Genomic DNA, 11,929 nt, shown 5'->3' with positions numbered 1-11,929 from the left:
CCCAGATCCAGGAGTGGGGCCCATTCGATCTGGTGATTGGGGGCAGTCCCTGCAATGACCTCTCCATCGTCAACCCTGCCCGAAAGGGACTTTACGGTAGGTGCCCATTTTGCTCCTCTGCTTTCTGAGCTGGTCCTTCTTCACTTGGGTCTTAGGTGTTGTCCTCTTTGGACATTTCTGCCCTGGCAGCTCCTCTAGTGACCCTTTTCCCTCACCCTCCCCGGGCCCAGGCCTCACCACTGTCTGGTGCACACAGCCCCGCGGCTGATGGCTTTGTCTTTCTTCCAACCTCTCAGAGGGTACCGGCCGGCTCTTCTTTGAGTTCTACCGCCTCCTCCATGATGCGCGGCCCAAGGAGGGTGATGACCGCCCCTTCTTCTGGCTCTTTGAGAACGTGGTGGCCATGGGCGTGAGCGACAAGAGGGACATCTCGCGATTTCTTGAGGTACAGCCAGCAACTCTGGTTTGGCCAGCTCACTCCTGGCTTCCACCATGGAGCGCCGCTTCATCCCTTGTCTTGTCTGCATCCCGGGGCTGGGGGCTTCGGTTTGCAAGGGGCAGCTTGGTAAAGACTCCCACGGCCCCCCTAGAGAGAAGAGTGCTCACCTAACGCCAAGAAGTGGCATGATAGTAGGTCAAAAGAGTAGGCTAAGGCCAGACTCCTGAGGCTTGGGGTCTGGAGAGAACTCCGATTCGGTTTTGGTTTTTGTTTTTTTTTTTTGTCTCTGACCAGAGTGGCCTGTGCTCACTCCCTCAAACCCCCATGGGTGCTTCATGACACCTGAGATGAAATCATGGCTATCTCTGCTTTTATTTCCTGTGATGTGAGCCCCAGTTCAGCACCGAGCCAAGTATAAGCCTTACACAGGCAATTGCTGCTGCCCAAGGCATTCTTGGGGTGGGCTGTCAGCCTATGCTCCCATTATCTCTAACTAGCTCAGTAATACCTCGGGCATAGTAAACGCACAGGCATGTCAGAGCTTGCTCTCCTGAGCCTCTTGAGTGGTCTGATGTAGCCACCGGCCTTGTGGCTGTTCTAAGAAGAATGAGCCTTACCTTAAGCACAGGTAGACACCCATAGTACACAGTGGCTACTGGAATAATAATCGTTCCTGTCATTACAGAAAGTTCAGTTGGATTGTACTGGTCTATCTGGAGTGTTCTAGCCAGCACATGTGGGATGTATTTAGGTTTACTTCTGACTTTTTTGTTGGTCCTTCAGGGTTATCCCAGAAAGAAGTGCCTCAGAGGCGAGGCACTGAGGCTTTCAGCCAGCCCAATCACCCAGCAGCAGTATTTTAATTACTATTCCTTCTTTGCTCATCTCGAAACCATCTCGTGTTTTACAGTCCAACCCCGTGATGATTGACGCCAAAGAAGTGTCTGCTGCACACAGGGCCCGTTACTTCTGGGGTAACCTTCCTGGCATGAACAGGTTGGTGAGCGCTCTCGGTATCGGGGAGAGGAGAGGAGTGGCTGAAGGCAGGAAGCCCAAGTGTGTGTGGGGGACACCGAGGGTCCGGCCTAGACTGCCTTTGCTGAGTGGCTGCTGCTCTGTGTGCGTGTGCATGTGTGTGCATGAGAGTACGTGTGCGTTTAAATACTTTCTTGAGAAAGTGGACATGGCAGATTAAACCTGGTCTTCGTTGCACACAGTAGGCAAATGTTTTAACACTGAGCTACAACCCAGCCCTGGTGTCTGGGACCGGCTGTCCCTCTGTAGTCTGGTTGGGCCTCGTACTCAGGAATCCTTGCTTCTTTCCCCTCTTGAGTGTTGGGTGATAGACTGTGTTACGGCACTCAGCTAACTCTTAACCTAGGACGGGCCTTCACTTCCCCGGGCTGCCCCTGAGATAACAACACAGCGGCACTGAATTTTAAAGTGTGCCTTTAAGGTTTATATTCCAATCGGCTCCAGCCACCATACCCACCCATGAAATCAATTGCCACAGATCAAGGTACAGGTTGATTTGTGGCAGGGCACTCAAAGCTCAGTATAATGGATTTTAAAAATGTACTTTTCCCCCTAGGTAGGGCATTAGCTGCCTAGTGTGTGCTTTGAAACTCCTTTTAAATTTGCCTGTAAGGATTAAGGCTTGTTTGGTTGCTTGTGGGTAGGCATGTATTCAGAGGGTTATGTTGTGTGTGTCTTTTCGGGGTAGAGGGTTTTAGACCTTCCCTTGAGTCCTGTGGCTGCTGGGGGTTGGCACCTGGATAGGGCTTTTCTTGCTCTGTGCTGCCATGGTGCCTCTTGCTTCCTAGGCCATTGGCATCCACTGTGAATGATAAGCTGGAGCTGCAAGAGTGTCTGGAACACGGCAGAATAGCCAAGGTCAGCCTCAGCACCCAGGACAAGGGTGGGGTGGTAGTTGACGTCAGGATAAGGTAACGAACGCATGGCAGAGCTGTGTGCCATTTGCCCTCTTGGGATGTGGTGGGATCACATAACCAGTTGGCCAGGGAACGGGCCAAGCCTGCTGACCCTTAACCAACCCCTCCTGCCACTGAAGGGTCTTTAACAGGGTTCTGGGAAGTGCTTGTGTTAGTATTTGTTAGCATAGGTACATGGACATTTTACCTGCATATTCTCGGTGCCACCGCAGGTATGCTTATAAAGGCCAGAAAAGGGTGTCGAATGCCCTGGGACCGGAGTTAAGAACCAGTTGTGAGCCTTCCCCGTAGGTGCTGGGAATTGGACCTAGGCCCTCTGGCAAAGGAGCCCGTGCCCTTAAGCTCTGAGCCATCTTCCAGTCTCCTAGCTTTTTAAGTCGGGTGTCTCCCTACTACCTAGATCAGTCCCTGTGAGGTTTGGCTTTGGCTGGGTCTACCCCCTTCCGATTCAGAAGGTGCAACTTTTCCATTCCCCCCACCCCTTCCTTTTTTGAATGCTGACTAGGACTTAAGTATGCTTTTTTCTGATTCTTTGGGTTTCCTTACTCTGTCTCTAGAGCCTGCCTCCCTCGACACGGGGCTGCTTGTCCGCCATGTGTCTGATCTACATGCTTGCTTAAACAGCATGGCATTTCTCCTCCTCTCCTCCAGGCAGCTGCTGAACATTTCCAGCCTGCCTTTTCTGGAGTTTTTCTTTTAAGCTCTAATAAAATTGTTCTTCACTTCCAAAGGAAAGAACAGTTTTCGTTTTGTCTGTGTTTTGCCGGGACCCAAAAGCCTGCCATGTGGAGAGCAGCCTCTTGTAATGTAATTTCTTTCTGGAGAACTCTCACGCGACTGCCTCAGCTGTTAGGCTCTGTCCATACGGTCTAGCATTCTGGGCTGCAGACCCCCACAGCGCGTGCCTTCGAGCTGCTGACTCGTTGACATCCTTCTTCTGCCTGCAAGTTGCCCACCCCTGAGAGAGCCAGGGCTCTGGAAGACTTAAGGAGTGAGGTCGCCATCGCTGCTCCCTCTCAGGCCTGATTAGAGCGAGAATGCCCAAGTGACCTCAGAATGGGAAGGGAAACCGGGACCAGGAAGAAAGGAGGCTTATACTCAGTGACCTGAATGGGCTGGACCAGCCAGCCCGTTATCCGAAAGTGATGTCTGCTCACTTCCTCTTCCTCTTCGTCTTCTAGTTCAGCAAAGTGAGGACCATTACCACCAGGTCAAACTCTATAAAGCAGGGCAAAGACCAGCATTTCCCCGTCTTCATGAATGAGAAGGAAGACATCCTCTGGTGCACTGAAATGGAAAGGTAGCTGTGTTGGGGTCCCTGTGTCTGGCTAGGGCTGGGTTTGAAGGAAGGCTCTGCCTTGGCTGCCACTTTGTCATTTCCCCAGATTCCTTGTGAATTTTAACATACATTGCCCGGCAGGCCAGGCTCCTGGGGAGGACCTGCACATTCCATGCCTGGTCCCTGCTCAGAGGGGTCTTGGAATCACCCAAAGAGCCCACTGGAACCCCGGACCACAGTCCATGGGCCTCCTGGACTTGCGTCATAGGTATTCTGTATGGGTTTTGAAAGTCAGTGTAGATGCCTGTGGACCACACCAGATTGCTCCCGCCTGGGTGGGCCCCTTCTCAGGTCTGAGTCAGATTTAGCCAGATAAAAAGGCCGTTCACACAGACACTCTAAGCAACAGGCATCCCTGTCCCTGGAACTTGCCAAGTCAGAGTCCCACTCTCAGGGCCCCTCTCTTCCCAGAAGGGGGCATTTAGAGATGAATCTGAGTGTATTCAGACACAAGCGATCTGCAGCCCTCCAGATCTCATGTGCAGGGGATCTCATGTGCAGGGGATCTGTAGAGCATGTCCAAGAGGCATTTCAGAGGTGTGGGGGTTTTTTTGTTTGTTTGTTTATTTTTGGTGGATGTGAACTTTAAGGCCGGGATTTCATTACCCATCTTTAAATCCACAGAGTTCCTGGCACGTGGCTGAATTGGCCATAAAGGAGAGGGCAGCCTGCCTCAGGCATGCAGAGTGAGCCGACTGCCCTGGCACCCACACTCACTCAGCAGCACCTTCTGTCTTCCTCCTCCCACAGGGTGTTCGGCTTCCCTGTCCACTACACAGACGTCTCCAACATGAGCCGCTTGGCGAGGCAGAGACTGCTGGGCCGGTCGTGGAGCGTGCCAGTCATCCGCCATCTCTTCGCTCCGCTGAAGGAATATTTTGCTTGTGTGTAAGGGACGTGGGGGCAAACTGAAGTAGTGATGATGATGATGATGATGATGACAAAGTTAAAACAAACAAACAAACAAACAAAAAAAACAAAACACAAAACACCAAGAACGAGAGGACGGAGAGGAGTATCAGCAGCACCCAGAAGAGAAAAAGGAATTTCAAACAAACACAGAGGAGGAAATGCCGGAGGGCTGGGCTTGGCCTTGCAAAAGGGTTGGACATCATCTCCTGAGTTTTCAATGTTAATCTTCAGTCCTATTTAAAAAGCAAAATAGGCCCCTCCCCTTCTTCCCCTCCTTTTCCGAGGAGGCGAACCTTTTGTTTCTATTCTTTTCAGAGGGGTTTTCTGTTTGTTTGGGTTTTTGTTTCTTGCTGTGACTTAAAACAAGAGGGTTATTATTACAGCAAAATCAGTAACAACAGAAAGTAGTGATACCTTGGACAGGAAAGGGAGAGGGAAAATTCTATAAAAATTTATATATTGTTTTTTTTTTTTTTTTTTCTATATATATCTCTTTGGTTGTCTCTAGCCTGATCAGATAGGAGCACAAACAGGAACAGAATAGAGACCCTCGGGAGGGAGGCAGAGTCCCCTCCCAGCCCCTGAGCAGTCTCAAGAGCACCATTCCTGGTCACGCCGAACAGAACCCAACTAGCAGCAGGGCGCTGAGAACACACCAGACACTTTTCTACAGTATTTCAGGTGCCTACCATACAGGAAACCTTGAAGAAAACCAGTTTCTAGAAGCCGCTGTTACCTCTTGTTTACAGTTTATATATATATGATAGATATGAGATATATATATAAAAGGTACTGTTAACTACTGTACAACCTGAATTCATAATGGTGCTTTCACAACAGCGAGATGAGCGAGAACATCAGCTTCCACCTGGCCTTCTGTGCAAGGGGTTTCAGCCCAGGTTGTGGGGGGAGAGTGCAGCTGGAGGGCTCACCTCTGAGAGAGGGGGGTGTCATTTTCCCTCTTGGTTTTTAACAAGCCAGAGGAGGAACCGTATCCCCCCGACACATGCCCAGCTTCTCCCTGCCCAAGAGGGGGTCAAGCGGAGGTGGTCGGGACCTGGGAAAGCTGAGTGTGGAATTTCTCCAGACTCGTGCAATAATAACCCTTGAATATCATCTAATATGACTGCCTTGGTAAGGTGGCATGAGAAAAACTTTCCCCCGATTTTGAATTTGTCAGCCACATCGAAGGCTCCTCATGGGATCAGAAATAATCCAGAGTGAGGGAAAGCGATCTGCCATGAACCCCACCTGGAGCAAATAAAAAAACATACAAAATGTACTGGTGCTTTTTGTCTAAGTTGCCTTTTGTGTGTTCTTTTATGAGCCCCCCACCACCACCACCATCCCCTCTGCACAAGGCAGCTCTGGTCCTGGAATGGGATGTTTTTGCTCATCTCTACAGACTGCAGTTTCATACTTGGAAGGCTGATGACACCTTTATTATAATTATTCTTATGGTTCTGGTTATAATTGTTTGTTTTGAGATTTTCTTTGAGAAAACAGAAACCCAACACCCTTCCCTTTAGGTTTCAAACCAAGGTGCAGGGGGGTGGGGGTGGCAGGTGCTTCTAAGGACCGGTGGCTCTGGTGCCCTGGCTCCCACCCCTTGGGCCAGGTGGGCCACTGGGCAGTACAGCAACAAGCTAGACGGCCAGGGAGTTCTGAGGCCCACCCTCCGGGCCGGTCACTCTCCTCCTCTTCTTCTTCTTCCCTTCCTCCTGAGTCCGGTGTGTCAGGGCCGGAGGGAGGCCGGGGCAGCCTCTCTCCTCGTGTGTGTGATTGGAATGGCGTGTGTTTCTTTTCTAGTGTTTGGTCTGATAGTCGCGCTCTCACCTTGGGGCAGCGTCACCTGGGGCCCACGAGCTCGCACTTTGTCCCGCTTCCTACCCAGGGCAGGCAGCCTGGTGTTGGCAGTGGGAAGAGGAGGTGATGTTGGCCCCAGGGTGAGGGCCCGATGGGCAGAGCTTGCCTGGATGGATGGAGTGTAGATATGTGGCATATAGAGATATATATTTTATAATGGGAGGGGGGACGGCACCTCCTGGGACCAGCAGGGGCTGGGAGGTGTGCTGTCAAGCACATGGTCCCAAGACCGCATCCCTAGAAAGATGGGGCCTATGGTAGGCCCCATATAAATAGATAGGGTCATGTATAAGAAGTATCCACCGTGGGGGTTGGAGGGAATGGGCTCTGTGTTGAGCCCGGGTCCCTCCCACAGACAGCCCCACGCCAGTCAGTCAGTCAGTCCAACACATGCACAGGAACCTATTTCTGTCTGGATGCACACCAGGGAGCTCCTGGCATGCTTCTACCCAGGATCAGGAGGCTGGAGTTGGCCCGTGCCGCTCTTACCCCTCTGTGGCCCTGATGACAGGTAGACTCGATCCCGAAGTTGCTAGGTGCTGAAGTCAGGAAAAGGAGGAGGTTCGATCCAAGCAGGTGCTTCCTCTAGCAGGTCTCTTGTATACCTTTTGCCCCTGGTGATGTCAAAGATTCTTCTGTTAGCAGCCTGTGGTTACTGGACCTGCAACTCTAGGCACCAGTCAAGCGAGCCCTCGACTCCCCCTACCTATTCTCCCCAACCAAAATCAAATTGAAATCTGTCTTGGCCACTGGGCTTTCATTGGGAAAAGGAAAAAAAAAAAAAAAAATTGAAATTAAAATGGGACAGGGGACCTCACCTTTGGAGTAAAGTGAATTAGTAATTAGTGATAAAACCAAACAAAGGCTTTGGCTCCCTTGCTCACTCCTCAGGAGTGAACCCAGCCGGTGGCTTGTTAGACCTCTTGGGCTGTGTGGTCCTGCCCACCTCTGCTCATTTTCTCTGGATAGATTTTTAAGATGACAGCTTGTTCTTGCTGTGGCAGGTAGTGACTGCGGGGCCGGAGCATCTGAGAGGGGGGATGCTTGCCCCCTTGGAGTCCCTGTGCTAAATGTGATGTCCTCCTTTGCTCCAGCAGGCCTCCATTCTCAATCTGGAGTCCACCAGCACCGTGCAGGAGGACTTGGGGGGGAGGGGGGCTGCCTTAGGCAGTCCAAGGTGCTCCCTCCCCCTCTAGCCAATGCCAAGGTCTTCCCAGTTCTTCCTATCAGGATATGGTCTTCAAGGGCCTTCATCTGCTTCTGCCTACTGCTCACGTGAAGAAGCTAACCTTTCCCAGTTACCCAGCACCACCTCAGCTGGGCCTGGTGCTCCCCAACCCCTGGGCTTAGTGTAAGGGTTCAAGAGGAGCCTCAGTGGCGAAGGATGTGGCATTCTCAAAGAACTGAGTGCAGGCTTCCAGGTGGCTGACCAATACTGACCTGAGAAGTTCCCTAGAACGGATTCCTCATGGGGCATCTGGTGGTTTTCACCAGCTTTCCTTCCAGCCCAGTCTGTGGGCTTTGTCTTGCTGTAGCGTGTAGGTACCAGTTAGCCATTGACCATCCCCCCCCATCTCTCTCTCTCTTTGGGGGTCTTTGGGAATGTGCCAGCTTGGCAAAGCTGTGATGCCCTCCATCCACCTCTATCCCAAATGGAGAGCTAGGATGCTATGGTAGTTGGGGTGGCGTTGTGGGAAGTTTATGCAGTAAACCTAGGAGCTCACTGTAGATGGAGCTGAGGCTAGCATCAGGTCCTGGGAAGATCCCCAGAGGGGTTCCCTGTGGGGTTTCCTTTCCAAAGAAAAGGCTTGTTTCCCCTGGAAACTAAGGTGCTAGGGACCGAGTAACAGCCTGCCTTCTGCAGGTGCCATGTGAAGCCTTGTGCCAAAGATCTGTGGCCCTTGCCCAGGGGAGGTAGCCGGTGCTAGTGCCAGGGTCACGGAACCAAGGCCTCCTGCGGAGGGAGGCACACATGCCAGCGGGGTCCCAAGCTGGTGCTAATCCCTCCCCATAGGACCCAGTAAGCCTGGGGGCCTGTAGTAGGCTGTTTTTCTGCTGTTGAATACCCTATTTGAAAGCAAAAGTCCCCTAAAGAGCCTCTTGGACCTCTTCACTTTGGCAGCAGGACTGTGTGTGGCGGCAGGTAGGGAGACTGCAGGTAAAGATTGCTGTAGCTTTTGGCAAATGACGAGTGTGGATTTGGGAGCAACCGGTAGTAAGGCAGGCCAACATTGAAAGGGCCTACCAGCCTGGTAGCGTCTCTGTTATGAAGATGCTCTGGTCATCCATCACGTGCTGCGTCCAGGGTAAAGCATCTGGTTTAGGAGTTGGGGAGAGTTAAGCTGAGCCACTTTGAAAGACTATGCTTACAGGAAAACTATAGATTGTTGGTTTCTATATATATTTTTTTTTACTACGCAGTGTGTCCCGAGAGTAGAAGTGAGTTCCCAGCCCTGTTGAGATGGGCGCTGAGCTTTTATGGCACTACACGGTCTTCAGGAACTGTCACTGTAGGGGCCTGGGCCGTGTGGCCAGCCCAGCTGAGTTTGCAAGCAGGCCCATGTTCAGATCTGAGTTTGGCCCTTGACTGCTCGCAATGCTTGTGATGAGGTGGTGGCACTGAGGTGCCCCGCGTGGCGAGGAACAGCTGTAGCCTCTCACCCCGCTATAACGGCAAAGGTGTTGCTGCTGAGTGATGAGGTGGAGTTAGAATGGCCCTTTTGACCCTTTCCCATCCAGTCAGTGTCAACACAAAAGAGCAGCAGTGCTGGGTCGGGGGACCCCTAAGGAAAGGGTTGAGGGGGGGTCATTGTGAGCTCGTGCATGTGTCTGGTAAGAAAGCTGAGATCTTTGGGGAGTGAGGATCTTGTTCGCAGGCTTCCAAGACCCAGCTAAGGTGGGAGCCTTTGCTTGGAGGCTAGTCTCTAGCCCCAGGCACTGGAGTTTTGGCATTGAGACCAAGAAGCAGGCCCAAAGGGAGAAATATGGATGGCCCTTAGCTGGTGGGGACTTGGCAGCTTCTCTAGGGGACCCCAGAAACTCCAGTAACTGGCTCCCCTATTGGGGTGCGCTCTATCTGTGGGCTCATAGAGTGGTCCCCCTAAACCCTGCCCAGCACCTGAACCTGAGGACATGAGCAGTGGTCTAAAGTCTCGCCTAGTCCCATTTTACAGACTAATTTGATTGCCCAGCCCTAGAATTCTCTAGAAAAAAAAAAAAAGCTGAAATTCTTCAGAATATGCAGAGGGGAGGGAGAGGTGACTCCACAAGGTGCTAAACACATTTTATTAAAAATATATATTGTTAAATTAAGTCTGCTGTCTGGACAATGATGTTTTGTTTTGTTTTCTTGTAGTGGAGTTTAAAAGAGACTATTATTTTACTCTGATATATTATTATTAAAAAAAGGCATTTTAACTTTGTACTTGAAAACTTAAGTGAGCGATTTCACGTGTTTTAGCTGAGGCATCGAAGTAGCGGGTGCTTACTTGTGGGAAATCATGTATTCATACTGCAAAATAAACTCCGTAGCTGATTTGGTAATAACGTTTACTGTTACAGGCGACTTCGCTTTGACCCCGGTGGCAGAGCACTTTTACTCCACATTCCACGCAGCTAAATGCAGGACCTTCCAGAATCTTTCCTCCCTCGGCCCTCTTTTTGGTTCCTCTTCCTCTCTCTCTTTTCCTATTTTTTTTTTTAATTGTTGTTTGTTTGTTTTTTTTCTGGTCCCAGCATCCTTCTTTCTACCACTGTATTTTTTTTGTTAGGGTTGCTTCTCTATTTATTGACAATAATAATGTACATTTCACAGTCTGGTTCTGGGACAGCCAGGAGCGGCGCGGGGGGCCGCACACAGCCTGCTGCACCGCCCGGCGTCCCATTGTATCTCTGTGTACGTGATGCTTGTGACATAGCTGTTGATGAAATAATTAAAAAAGGTCAATGCGTACAGCAGATGTAGAAAGTCTGTCAGGTCCGCTTTCATCACATTTTTTTTTCTTTTTTTTTTTTTCTTTTTTTTTGGTGCCCAGAAGAATATAATAAAGCTCCTTTCTAATGTACTTGTGCTGGAGAACACTTGAATAAATGGACTGTTTTTGTGCAAAAAGAAAAACGGAAAAAAAAAAAAAAGCACCGTCATAATGTCCTTTTGTCCTGCGTCTCTTTCCCCTGATGTGACAGCTCACAGTCCTCCAGAGGGCTGAAGTACCCAAGTGGGTTTAGATAACGCGGGGCGGGGGTTGCGGGCGGGGAGTGGATTTCTAAAGTATTGCCCGCCCATGTGGGTGGTCACTAGGGACTGGGGACCCAAGGACGGGGAGTTTAGAGTTAGACTGAGATGAGGTTGTCTAGAAAGGCAGCTTGACTTCCGGAAACAACAGATGTCTTGAGACCAGAGCAGGAAATAGACCAGCATCCTGGTTAAGTGGCAGTGGGAGGACCCAGTGGAGATGTACCTTACCTACTCCAGGGTCCAAAGGGAAGCAGCCTGGGAGGTGGACAGCTGGGCCTGGGGCTGGGGCAATCCTGGAAGAACCTGCGGTTTAAAGGAGATATTTGCAAACACTTGACAGGTGACCCAGGGGCTGGGACAAGTAGCCTATAAATAGAGCTATTGCCGAGCTGCTTACAGGCTACCTGGCAGGGCCTTTGCGGTCTGCGGAGTTGCCCAGCATCCCTGCCGTACCTGTCAAGAGGGGCAGCGTGAATGCAAGGTCTGTGTCCTACATGTATCTCCAGGAGTCCCCAGCAGGCTTGACCCAGGCGTCGCTCCTAAGGGTTGTTCAGGCCGTTTCTTCCACCAGGCTTTGGGGAGGTTAGAATGGCAAAAACATTGTGTGGGGGCACTTGAGCAGATGGGAAAAGCCCTGCCGAACAGGGTTTCTCATGGGCACTTTTTCTTGCTTGGTTTTTGTTTTTTGTTTTTTTTCCTTTGACAAGGTTGTAAATGTATATTTGACTTTTACTATACTTTTTTCTTGATGTTTTTCAATGTTGATGTGGAATCTTACTTTCAAATGGCTGCATGGCATTTTCTTGTTGAATGTTTGTTTATATATATTTTATTTTCGCTATAAATAGAGCTTCAATAAACATCTTTATGTTTTGGCTTCCCCCTTTTTGTATTATTTTTTTTCCCCCTTGAAATAGATTCCCAGAAATGAGACCAATTGGAGAAAGTGACAGTGGACATTTTGGTTGGTGCCTGATTCCTTCCAAGAGGTCAGCAGACAGGCTGTGGGTTTCAGCTCTAAGATTCTGTCTGGCAAGAAACAGACTGGGCCCTTAGTGAGCAAGGAAGATGCTAATTTAGCTTGCTGTTCTGAAGGCTGGGTCCAGGATCGGGGACCTCGTGCTGTCCTGACAGACAGTGCAGAAGAGAGTTCAGACTCCCTTCATATGGAACTCACTTCCCAA

General features: G+C 50.4%; 1 protein-coding gene across 5 annotated transcripts in view; it reads left to right on the top strand.

The window, feature by feature from the left end:
- Dnmt3a (DNA methyltransferase 3 alpha) overlaps window positions 1-11,625 on the top strand; it is a 113,821-nt gene extending 102,196 nt beyond the window's left edge. For all 5 annotated transcript variants that reach the window (XM_052746023.1, XM_052746022.1, XM_052746021.1 and 2 more), the window contains 6 exons: window positions 6-96; window positions 297-445; window positions 1,350-1,435; window positions 2,263-2,332; window positions 3,573-3,691; window positions 4,481-11,625. In XM_052746023.1, coding sequence (XP_052601983.1) covers window positions 6-96; window positions 297-445; window positions 1,350-1,435; window positions 2,263-2,332; window positions 3,573-3,691; window positions 4,481-4,622 — 657 coding nt within the window. In that variant the 3' untranslated portion in view covers window positions 4,623-11,625. The remainder of the gene's footprint in view (window positions 1-5; window positions 97-296; window positions 446-1,349; window positions 1,436-2,262; window positions 2,333-3,572; window positions 3,692-4,480) is intronic.
- The last annotated feature ends 304 nt before the right edge of the window (window positions 11,626-11,929 follow it).

The sequence above is a fragment of the Peromyscus californicus genome, unplaced genomic scaffold (genome assembly GCF_007827085.1).
Source record: "Peromyscus californicus insignis strain IS unplaced genomic scaffold, ASM782708v3 Scaffold_1__1_contigs__length_55948999, whole genome shotgun sequence".
Classification (NCBI taxonomy): domain Eukaryota; kingdom Metazoa; phylum Chordata; class Mammalia; order Rodentia; family Cricetidae; genus Peromyscus; species Peromyscus californicus.
This window is presented reverse-complemented; position numbering and strand designations above follow the sequence as displayed.